Raw genomic sequence first — 12,502 nt, forward strand, 5'->3', positions numbered from 1 at the left:
GACAATTAAGAATTTAGAGTCAAAGTAACATTTTTTCGTTGAGCTGGGAGTTTACTGTAAACACTGCACTTCCATCACTAACGAGATGATTGCTTAGGAAAACCTCGGGGCTGCATGGACTGGAGAGAGAGAGAGAGAGGGTGGCTAAATAATTTGAGGAGGCAGGGCACGCTAGAGCAGGCACGGGCCAGTGAACGCCAGAACACCAATGCAGCAAATTAGACTGTGGGCAAAACTTATTGTTTTCATTATTGCATCTCAAGATGAAGAATGGCTAACAATCTAAAATGTATTAATAGGTAGTGTGAAGGGTCGAGGAAATTAATAGTTTTTTAGATGACTGCATCGATGCAGAGACAGAGCATCATCGATACATGTTTTATTCTACATTACTTTTTTTAGCGATGTCCCAGCGCTGCATAACTATAACCACCGCTGCTTCAGGATCAGGACAAACGCATATTAAAGGTTCGGTCGTCTTTTATCGTGTCAGAGTCTCCTGTCCTCCCTCCACTCTCCCACTGACCTGCGCTAACTTTACACTTTAACAATAAACAATTTAATATTATTTTTTACTTCATTGTTGCAGAAGAAGCGACGCCCTGCTAATCCAGCAACACAAATATGAAAGATCAGCTCTGAGTGTGAGCAAGGAGGAGCAGAATATCTTGTTGACCAGCGGAGTAATTAGCCTTGATGCTACCAAAGATAAACAATGTATGGAAATAAAATTCTTTGATGCATCGATAATCATTTTATAATCGAATCGTAGCCCTCTGTATCACAATCGAATCTAATCGTGAGGTGCCCATAGATTCCAACCCGTAGTAGTGCATGTGATATAATATTTCACATCACAACATGATTTCGACGGTGTTAGGTAAGGATGATCAGAAGTCAAATATGACCTTTCCGTAATCAGTAGTATATTAACTGACACACACTAACACATCCTTGTATTTCTTTCTGCATCTGAAATCGGTATTGCATCTGTATTGGCATAATGCATTCCCTATCAATTATGGTTTCAATGAGGGATTTCTCAAGTGTCCTTTAACACTCAAGGTCAATGTGTGCCCCTCGCAGCACTCATTCCCAGTGCTGAGTTTTAACCCCAACCTAACCCTAATTCTAACCATAAAAGTAAGTCTGAAGCTTCAAAGAGCCCATTGAAAGTGGGTCAGAAAGGGAGGACTGGCAAAATGTCCTCACTTTCCCCAAAATGTCATGACTCCGTAATAGTCTACATTTAAAATGTTCCTCGCAAAGATAATGGTACAAATACACCCACACACATTTGAATTATATTCGAGAAAAATTGCCAAGTGTATCAAAGAAGGGTTCAAAATCATGAAAAACTAATTGGCAGTATTCTGCTGCTCTCCCCGCCCAGTCACAGGACGGGTTCCCGCCTCTGTCAAGTTCTCCATTATGGGTGAGCTGGTCCATCGATGATGACTGACAGCCAACGTTGTGATGGATGGAGTTAAAGAACCTCCTGCTGTGTTGTGTATGTGTAAAAGACAAACTCTGGTTAAACTCCAGAGCCAATTTTTCACGTTTTTTCCCGGCGGTCATGTCTTAAAACAACTTTACACACTCGACCTTTAAAGCTGCCCTAATCAATACTTTTGACAGGGATCGCTTGCAATAATCAACGCACACGGAATTACCATTCATCTCTGCAGTTTTTTTACCTCTACAAATTTATACACCACATGTGTTATGGTTATGAGTTAGTTACTTTTGGAGATAAGTGCATACTGAACACTCATCATCTCATAATATTTTCATTATTTCCAGATGTATATTTATGTTTTATTTTCATCATATTTAAAGCTCCAGGTGCTATAGATAAACCAACTTCATTTTACAATGTATTTGTCTAAAAAAATGCAAAAGTAAATAGTAGTAATAAAAAATTCACCAGCTGCCACCAAGAGCTTTGTTGATTCAATAAAGCCCTTTATGTAAATTAGGGTACGTTTGTCATCCGATTGAGATTTATAGAACATGTGTAGATAAATAAGTATTTGACTTGCAAAGCAGCAATGCCTGGGGGAAAATGCCTTATGAAGAGTTTATATTTTTATTGGTATAAATCTGCTTTGTGCCTGAGTCTGACATGCAGCATTCAAATCAGTTAAGCTCTGTGTCTCTGGCTTATGATTTGTGATTATACATATAGGGCTCCACACATACTTCAACCACAGGCGAAGTTTGTGTTTTACCCTTTGAATTTATCAACAGTGTAAGAGCCATTGCCGAGCCTGGCAGCTGTTGTAACATGGAGTTATCAGCAAATTAATGTGACAACCTGAGAGAGTGGGTGTAAATGAGGAGGGGGTTTCTACAACAGCCCCAGAGGAGATACACTGGCCGGCTCCAAGCAGCATGTTTCCTGCTTTGATAAGGAAGTGAGTAACACTGTTGTTCAGAGGATTCCTTTTGTGAGAGACCTTCGCGGCGCAGAAGGAGGTACAGAGGTGAAAGTATTGGAACCTCTTAAGATGTTCCGTATTTGTCCTGTGACACGTGCCTTTGATTCACGATGATGCATTTTGTTCACAGAGGTGTGGATGCTCGTTATGTGTATTTAGGGGACTGAATGGACATGGATGCAGTGCTGATGACTATCTTGCCTGGGTGATTTTTCTAGGTAATAAATGATATGACAAAGGAAGCTTAGAGAGGCCCAGTTCAGACCTGGTATTAACATGCGTCCTGAGAAGTCTGATCACGAGTGGACAGCGCTAAGTTCACACCTGCTTCTTGCATCGGTCTCCTGTGACACTCACTCTATCTTACTTGCAAATAATCATGTATGTTATCCGTGTTCCTCAAGACTGAATAATTTTGTTTTTTACCAAGCCCGAGTGTACAGATTTGGGGGTTTGCCCAGACAACCTCAGAATGTGATCCAAGTGATCAGATCTCAGGACGCATGTGGGTGCGTTTAGACCTGCACTTACACCCAGGCCACACTGGCCTCGGTCAGCGGTGTGTGTGCGTTGTGGAATACTGACTTTTCATTTAAGCGCCCATTTGATCAGGTTAGAGCGACCACACTACCTGCGTGAGACACATCTGAGACAGGCAGGCAAAGCAAACAGCCCATTCCAAACAGGCAGAGTGAGAACCGGTAGTGCACTTATTACACATAAATAGTGTTACATATGATATATATTATACACAAGCAAATGAGCAGAAGAAATCTTAGATCCGGTGTCATCCATACGGTATATGTTCAAGTATGATTTTTTTTAAATGAGGCAGAATTGGTCCAGGTTTACGCTACTGCAGTTCATCTGATGTCAGAGCTGGTTGTCAGTAAGATGCAGAACCGTCAGCTCTGTGGCTCAATTTCAAACTACATGATGTACTAAGAAAAGTTACGTTTTAATGCTATGATCTTTTAAGAGCAGCTTAATATCAGTGCCTTCACTGGACTGACTTGCTTGTTAATTTTACAGGGGAACGTGCATGGTACTGGAAACAAATCCGTGGACAGCACATCGTTTGTTGCACATTTGACCCTCTGCATTGCATAAACTGTTATAAGCTTACAGGGTTTTTCTACAAATGCATGTAGCTGTCAAAGATGTGCGAGTCCGTTACCTTTCCTGGCCATCTGAGATTCCCGTGATCCGGGGGGAGCATTGATATCCCCTGTGCCTTGGAAGTAGATGTATTTCTTCACAGTGATGAGGTTTGGTGCGAACTTCCACACGTCCTCTCGGTCATCGATTATGCTCACCATCGAATCCCCACATGGGAAAAGGTTCCTGTCAGGAAAGAAATGCACAAGGCAGGCGCTGGCTGAAAGTGCTGAGCTTTTTGACAGATTTCCAAACTCAGACAAACCATTATTTAGCTCTCTTTGGCTGTAGTGTTGTTTTAGTGGCAGCGCTGTTATGAATGAAAGAGGCACTGCAAATTTTCCATCAATCTTCCAGGTTTTGTTTTTACGTGTAGGCAAAACAAAGTCAAATCATGTCTAGAGAGTAGACAGATGCAGGGTCACTGCATTCTAAACTACAAGCAATTGATCTAGCTGTCATGTTTAGCAGCAGACAATTCTCACCTAAGATTCCCCGTCTTGGAGAAGGGATCGATGCATTCGTCTCTAGAAAGGATCCGATGAGAGAAAAAATTCTTTTTAGGGTCCAGAAAGCCTAAAACAAAGGAAAAATAAAGAATAAATATATGAAGAATGCTAAATATGCATATTTGAATGTCAGTTCAGCTACAGTCCAAGATTTGTAATTTACATGCATTGAAAACATACATGAATATGAATATTACGTATATTTCTCCCTGTATAAATGAAACTGTCACACCTGCATTTAAAATAGATTTGCATATTATTTTTCCCACTAAAACTGTTCTTCTTGGAAGTTTTGTTACAGTTCTTGATTGTAAAGTGGAATCTTGATCACAATGATGCCGACTCAGTAAATTACGAGTTGGTTCAACACGATCCTGAATCTGATCCACAAGAATCCCGAAACCAAGCCAAAGTATTTTTATGTTAATATATTTTCTCAAAAATGTTCTCCTAGAAAGCCTTTCAAATCTTGATTCAATGAGCCGCTCAGGACACACTAAGTCCGTCTGAAAAGAAATACACAGTCTCTGATTAAACCTTGAATGGAAATAGAAATCTACCACGGCTCAACAGGGCGGTCTGAGCGAGAATTCTATAACCAATAGAAATGCTGTCGTTTGCTGGAGTGCTGGTCTGAAACATACCGACCTCTCTGCATCAGGGCTCGTAGTAAAAATCCAATTCAAAATGCATTAAACATTCATCAAATATAGTAGAGGCAGAATAGCTCTGGACAGGTGCAGCCTCGATTATATACAGTATGATGAAATATTGCAGCCTGAATACCAAAAAGAGAGGATATTTACACACTTCAGCATAATTCAGCCTTCAATCACAAACTGAATTTTCAATTAGGAGGAGCCCAACACCCATCAGCTGGCAGCTACATGCTACTGAAACTAAATACATACTGATAATGCAAAAAATAGGAATTTAGGAGGTGAACAGATAAAAACGATAATTCAAAAAAAGGAACATGCTTGGTAAGCATTTTAATATTTAGCACCGCTGTGGCTTGTAACTGAATCACAGAGGAGAAGCATCAACTGTAATGAGCAGACACTTCCCTCTAGAGGACACAAATAGTCAGTACAAGTAGAAGTTTAAAGTCACAACCTAAATCTTTACTTCCTCCCACATTTTGATACAAATAAATCTGTGTGGATCAATGTATCAGTGTATCAGAAATAACGTGAAAAGCAATGAGACCATTACCTGCAATGGTGTGTGCATAAAGGCGGCTCCCGAATGTGAAGACGTGCAACTCATAGAGTTTGGCAATTTTCGCCAGGAACTCGATGCAGTGCGGGCGTAGTCGTGTGTGGAGCATGGGCTCTCCTCGCCCAAGCTGGAAGTGGTAAATGCCCTGAAGAAAATAACAAACCTTAACTAGGCCCCATTCGAGCACAGAGACACAGATTCAAAAACTTGACTTTTTTCTTAAATAGAGATTCAGAAAAACAACTTCAGGTAAACACTGGTGAAAGGTTGAGGAAAATAAAAAAAAATGTGCACAAGAAAACATGTGAGTTGAGACTCTGCAGTTGCAGTAAAAAACAGTTTGATCCCACTCAGGAGAATCACTCTGAATCCACCCACATCACACGTGACATAAGCATGTAATCTGGGAAACACCATAACAAGCACAGAACAGACTAATTAAAAAGCATCAGGATAAAACACTGACATTACAGCAGAATGAAGGAGAGACTAGCTGTGACTCAATTCAGGGGCTGCATCCTTCTGAGGTTGCATTTGAAGACTGAATACATCAAAGGCCCTCTTTCGTGGGACGGCTATACTGCGTTCTCCGAGGGATGCAGCCCCTGAATTAAGACACAGCTTTTGTAAGAATAATTAATGCATTCTTCCTCTTACAGATACAAAGTCACCATTGATAGCCAAGTAAAGATACCTTACTCATTACAATACACTCCAGGTTTGTTACACACTTAATGGTAAAACAAACAATGAAATATAGTTTCGGGTAAAGCAGAAAGAAACTGAAAGTGGCAGAATATAAAGATCAACAGGGGTGACCTCTCGACCACGGCCATGAGATTATAGGATGTTGATAAGAGGATTTAATACCTTATTGGACAATTGCTGGCAGTGCTGTTCAGTGGTGTGGATCAGGGTCTGGTCCAGATCCACCATCAGAACCAGCTTTTTGCTCCGGTGGAGCCTCTGCTGGTCTTCTCTGCCCAGCTGCTCTGCTTGCTGGTGCAGTGAATGAGGACAATGTACAGAATATTAGAAAATCACAGTTACCACCTCTATGTTTTCACGGCCCCTGTATTGTTTTTGCAACTAATAGCATTTTTAAGTTGTCCTGGGTTGCACGCTATGGCACATGATTGCCTTTATATCGACGAATAAAGTTGCATTGAACTGAAAGTTGAACTTTCTTTTGGTAGACAGATTTGTCTCTACCCTCACCCTAGTTGACAGTTAAGGAGACTATTCTAGGAGCACATCAGTATCAGGGCAGACTGGCCTTGAATTTAAACAAAAAAATAAAAGACCTATCATCCACACTGACCTTGGATATAATAAAATATTCAGCATTCATTAGTTAGCTCTGTGCTTAAGTGCTCGAAATACTTTCAAAGATATATTTAGTATTTATTTTTCGCCTGCAACTTTGAAACTTGAACTTTCTGTGGCCAATAACAGTCATACTTTAGATACCTCAAAATGTATATATCCAACGTTCATATTGCACGTCTCTTTTTTCTAGATACTTTTACACTGTCCCCTCTTGTTATATGTATGCTTAAGCACAAACACCACAGCAAATTCCTAGTAAATCTACTTGGCAATAAATCCTGATTATTAAAAGTCAATTCATTTTGAAGACACGAGATAAAAAGGCACAATCCAGGTCCGTATGCAAGATATTGCATAGGGTGGGAGCAGTGTGCTGCCAACACACACACACACACACACACACACACACACACACACACACACACACACACACACACACACACACACACACACACACACACACACACACACACACACACACACACACACACACACACACACACACACACACCTTACAATGGAAAGAGTCTGAAGTTCAGCTTGTCTGCTCTCCGTCTTCCAGGTATAACCATTATGACTCACCTCTGCACTGACCATCAGCTCGGGGACACTGTGCACCATGGAGACTGTTGCTGTGGAGATGGGAGTTTGTTGGTTCCCATTCGTGCCCTGCAGCCTGAAAGAGAAGAAAAGAAAGAAAAGAAGAAGTGTGGGAGTTGTGCATTTTATGGTTTGTGCGTCTCTCAGGTCCTTGAACATATTGCAGCAGAGAAGAAAAGCAGCGTTCATAAACAAGTAATGTTTTTGAATTAGTCAGACTTTGCTCTGGCAAGCGTTTTCCTGAAGACCAGCATTCAGCTACTTGAAACTCACACTGTTTGTCAATCGATAAATACAATAATCAACAGGTAGAGTAAACGACTTGTAAAACATTTTGTTTAATATTTCAGTTTTAAGAGGATTCCACATCCACATCAAACTATGTGCATGCAATTTAAATTCTGAGGTTTTTAAGAGACAAATTATGTTTCAAGCAACAATACCTGAAGTTCTGTTGCTTTAAATCAATGACGTTTACTACATTTATCATGGCAGGTTTTCTTAACACCGGCTGTATGTTTGACCTCTTTATCAAATTTTCAACCAGGGTGTGTTTAAAGTGTGAACACTTCATTCATGACCTCAGTTGCACTCAGCTCTCTCTATATGATCTCTGGTGCCACCTGATGGAAATAAATAGAATCTAGAAACAGAATCTACCACACACATTTTACAGTTTGTCAGTTTAGCAACCACATTTTTCTCCTTCGTCTCACTGAATGATACTGGAAGTTGCCAGGTGACCTGATGATATCATTAGCCTCTTAAATTCTTTTAGTATAGGGATGTTTTGTGATCAGATCAGTGCAAAGTAAAAGGGCAATGTGTGAGAAAAAAGACGTTTTTAGACATGAACTCTGGAGAATATCCGCACAATGGGGTCCAGACCTTCTCTGGAGTTTGTCTTTCACACATGAACAATGCAGAAGTAGATTCTCCACTCAGAAGCACAACAACCACACAGAAATCTCCAGAGCATTCAGGTGAGGTGAGGTGTGGTGCAGCAGGCAGAGGCAGGACATTAAGTATCAATCTCTCTTGACATCTTAGCCTGCATCTTCTACATGCATGCCACAGATTTTTTTATCCTAAGATATTTGTAGTCTTTTTAATTCGTTTTGCATCTATTGAGTATTAGAAACATCATCAACACCCCTATTTGATCGTGGTGAATCCTCTGGAGGATCTCCTGCTGCATTCTCAAGTAAGCTCACTCTGATATTTTACAGAGTGTTTACTGGGGGCTGGCAGGAGACACTCCAGAGAAAGTCTGCAGCCTCTCACTCGGACATTTGCTTTCTTGCATACAGCCCCTCCTGAGAGTGTCAGGAGATTATCCAGAGTTCAGTGCATGTCTGAATGTGGCTAATGTGTCAAACACTCACTTCCCTCGACTGCAAAGGACAAAAACTTTTTTTGTTTCCATATAAAAGTATAAGAAAAGTGTCTGTGTGCGTGTGTATTTCCTTACTGTGTCAGGTCCTGGCCACATTCGGCACATAAACCCTTCATCACTATCGGGTGGCTGCATACTTCTATTCTGACAATGACACCCCTGAAAGAAAAGAAACATGAGTGAAAACATTGACTGTTGTTACATTAATAGTGGATTATCTCCAGCTTTTGACACAATTCACGACATGTTTAATGTAACGTTTGCTTTGTGGCATCAAAGGTACGAGTGTAAATGTAGTTTATTGAATGTTACATCATATAAACGTGAGTGTTTACACTAATATGCTAGTGAGTAGCTTTGGTTAACTGGCAAGCAGTAGAATTATTTGTCAAATAATCGATGAATCAATCGAAAAAACGTTAAAACACCATAAATGTGCTTGTCTAAGCTTCTCCACTGTGAACCGAACATGTAACCTTAGAATATGAAATTAAGATGAGCTTTCGGTTTAATTACTATTTGACCATTTACAGACTAAACAACTATCTAGCAATAGATCTATTGATCGCTAATGAATATAATCGTTAGTTAGTTCCAGATCTACTTATAACTTCAGAGAACCAGTTCAGTCAACTAAACATTTGTGATTAAATCACTGAACAACAGAACGCACACAGTTGCTTTGTTACTAGAACAAAAATGTTGCCACTACCGATGCAAACTAACTATATAGCATTGGAAGACATGCATCAGGGAATCAATTCATCGTAATTGAATCCCTGATGCAAACTCTCCCCCCCATCTCCTCATGTTGTTGCAGCCAAAGAGGATTTATTTTTGCAACCACTTTTGACACATGGTCCAATTTGACTTTATTAAAGACTGCGGGCAGTTTCTGTGTCACAACATGCAGCAGGGATTTTCAAAGGCAGAAGAAGGATTTATCAAGGGGCCCCGGAAGGCAACACGAGTCACACAACATAACAGGTGGGACAGTAAATAAATGGTGGCTGCAGATGTTCGCTGATATCAGAGGTGTGGAAACATTAATTCTATTGTTTTAGGATTCTCCACAAAACTAGATGGACTTTTGTTCGGGCAAAATGCAACAAGACACGTAAATACGATATTTTGCTGGAGGATCAATTTGCTCATATGCTGCTGCATTAATATTAAAGATATATATATATATATATATATATATATATATATATATGTCGTTATTATGAGAAAAAGCGAACATCATATCATATATAAATGAGAGCAGCCTCCTCCAGTCGTCCACCTGTCAACACAGTTAGTGCACAGATCGTGCACGCGAGGGACGGCTGCGTCAAGACAAACAAAACGAGACAGAAGTGCACGTGGTTGGGCTCTTCAAAATAAAAGCCTGCAACGGTTTATCCGTTAGACTTATTCCAAATACATCAGAGCCACAGGTCATTACGCGATTATTAGAATTCTGCTAACGATTCGCTGGGTTTCCACTGTGACTGCAACAACTGAAAAGTCCAGAACCACATGCTCCACAAGACCACGGTTTCATTGTGAAAGCCCACGTCGCTGGTGAGCTTGTTTACTTGTGACACACTTGACGCTACGAGCAAACGCTGCGTGTGTTGAGAGGAGCTAGCAAACATGCTAACGTTAACATAGCACGGTGTAAGCGTGCTAGCTAGCTAACCGCGGGTGAGGAGAGTAGCAGCGATAACAAACACACGTTGTTCCAAGTGAGGGGGGCAGGTCGGCTACCGTGTGGCTGAAGCCAGCGGAGGGACTCACCCGGGGGGGATGACTTGCCCAAGTTGACAGCACAGCTCCCTCACTACTCCGGCGCGGTCCGATTTCACCTTCTTCTCCGGCAGCCTGGCAGCCTCCGTCGCCCTCTCCGGGGCTATGGGGGCGCACAGAGCCAGCACGGAGTCCACGTTGATGAGAGTCCCGGGTTTGACCTTCCACTCCAGCAGCCGCAGCGGGAGAGCCGCGCTCGACCAGCAGATGTCCGCCACCTGCACCACGGGGCCCTCCGCCACCGCACTGTCGCCGCCGCCGCCGCCAGAACCTGCAGGAGGGTCCTCCATCTGCCCCGACCTCTCCAGCGACAACAATCCCTGTAGTTTGTTTCCCGCGACCACTTAAAACGTATCCGCTAGATGCCCCGGTCCTCCGAGAATCATTAAAATGCGCAGAGCAGCATTCACGCTAAGAGTTAAAACAAGTGCTTCCACGCAGCAGCTCCCACTCTCGGCTTCGTTCGCTCTTCCCGCCCGTAAACATGAAAGCGCAACACTGCAGCGACACAGGTCACCACAGCTTCCGGTCCAGCGTGCAACAAGCTGGAGCGTCAAACCCCTGCGCTTCCGCCTGCATGTCAAAACAGAGTCTTCTTTTTCAAAATAATAATAATAATAATACATTTTGAAAGGGTTTGAGAGTTGCACTTTTTTTAAAGGGATAGTTCACCGAAAAATAAAAATTCCCCTCATTATCTACTCACCACTATGCCGGTGGAGGGGTGGGTGAAGTGTTTGAGTCCACAAAACAGCGGTAAACAGCGCTGCAGTCAAATCCAATACAATTGAAGAAAAATGGTGACCGATTCTTCAAACGTATGAAAACAACAGAAAAAAAAGATAAAGTGCCTGACAGCACAAAAGGATTTAAGTAAAAAACAAACACTTACACTGCATGATATCCCATTATTACTAAATTGATTATTGTGAGTCCTTGTTTTTATATGTTATATGTTTTACATAATTACATCTATAGACTATTATCATTATTATTATTTCCATTAAACTAAGTGTTTGTGGGAGCTGTTGTGTTTCTCTATAATTTTGTAAGGTCTAGACTCCAGACTTTAATATGCAAAGTGCCTTGAGATCATGTATGTTGGGAGTTTGCGCTGTGCAAATAAATTGAATTGATTTATGGAAACCATCTGCCTATCCGACAGTTTCTTTGCATGTTTCCGATTGGATTGTATAACCTTTATTTTGAAGTTTTACCCCACGTTTCCGCTTTGTTGTGCATGGCTGATCTGCTGTGGTTGGACAGGGCCTTTAACGGTCTGCACTGACAGCACTTGACCAACAGGCACATGTTAAACATGCTTTTAGATTTGTAACACCACGTCACATTGTGGACATTACATAACAACACAAATCCCTACAAAATATGACTGTCGAAACATCAAGCTGTACTTTACTTGTTTACTTGTTTTTATCCACATGGTACAACTTCCCACAAGGGCTGGATCCCAGAGACTTTCAGTGAACTGACGGTACCAGTGTAGCTTTATTGAATCTCGAGGTCAGTTATTTATTTTTATCCTACATGATTGGATACTATCAATAATAAATACATTTTATGTATTGAAGTTACGGTGCTACTGGGGGTACGGTATATTGAATAACAACTAAATAAATTCATAGTAAGAGGGCATGCCTTAAACCACTCCATGCGATAAATGATATATTGTTTGAGGAGCTTCCTCCAGAGAGTGAGACAACATGCAGCTCTGCCCAGTCTGCATGTACACCCACTTTCCCAAAAGTCCCTATGAGCACGTCCCGCCCATTGACTTCCTATCACTTTCTTGAAATGAAGCATGCTCACAACACCTACCTCTGTTACAACGCGTTTGTGAGGACATCACAAACGCGCTGTGATGTCCGGATGTGAGGACATCAGCTAATCTCATAAGCACTTGAGCAACACCATGATAGGCTTGCTATGGTAAATGGTTTTGTATTTATATAGCGCTTTTCTAGTCTTGATGACCACTCAAAGCTCTTTACAGTACAGTTTTACATTCACCCACACACATTCATACAGTGCATCTATTA

General features: G+C 41.4%; 1 protein-coding gene across 1 annotated transcript in view; it reads right to left on the reverse strand.

Annotated features, from left to right (window-relative positions):
* The window catches only part of ctdp1 (CTD (carboxy-terminal domain, RNA polymerase II, polypeptide A) phosphatase, subunit 1), a 65,198-nt gene extending 54,170 nt beyond the window's left edge, over positions 1-11,028 (reverse strand). The window contains exons 1-7 of the mRNA XM_035182543.2: positions 10,437-11,028; positions 8,730-8,813; positions 7,241-7,334; positions 6,200-6,328; positions 5,324-5,474; positions 4,085-4,175; positions 3,619-3,785 (exon numbers count right to left, since the gene is read on the reverse strand). Of these exons, the coding sequence (XP_035038434.2) occupies positions 3,619-3,785; positions 4,085-4,175; positions 5,324-5,474; positions 6,200-6,328; positions 7,241-7,334; positions 8,730-8,813; positions 10,437-10,735 (1,015 nt within the window). The 5' untranslated portion in view covers positions 10,736-11,028. The remainder of the gene's footprint in view (positions 1-3,618; positions 3,786-4,084; positions 4,176-5,323; positions 5,475-6,199; positions 6,329-7,240; positions 7,335-8,729; positions 8,814-10,436) is intronic.
* Positions 11,029-12,502: the final 1,474 nt, after the last annotated feature.

Source organism: Hippoglossus stenolepis, chromosome 17 (genome assembly GCF_022539355.2).
Source record: "Hippoglossus stenolepis isolate QCI-W04-F060 chromosome 17, HSTE1.2, whole genome shotgun sequence".
In the NCBI taxonomy this organism is placed as follows: Eukaryota; Metazoa; Chordata; class Actinopteri; order Pleuronectiformes; family Pleuronectidae; genus Hippoglossus; species Hippoglossus stenolepis.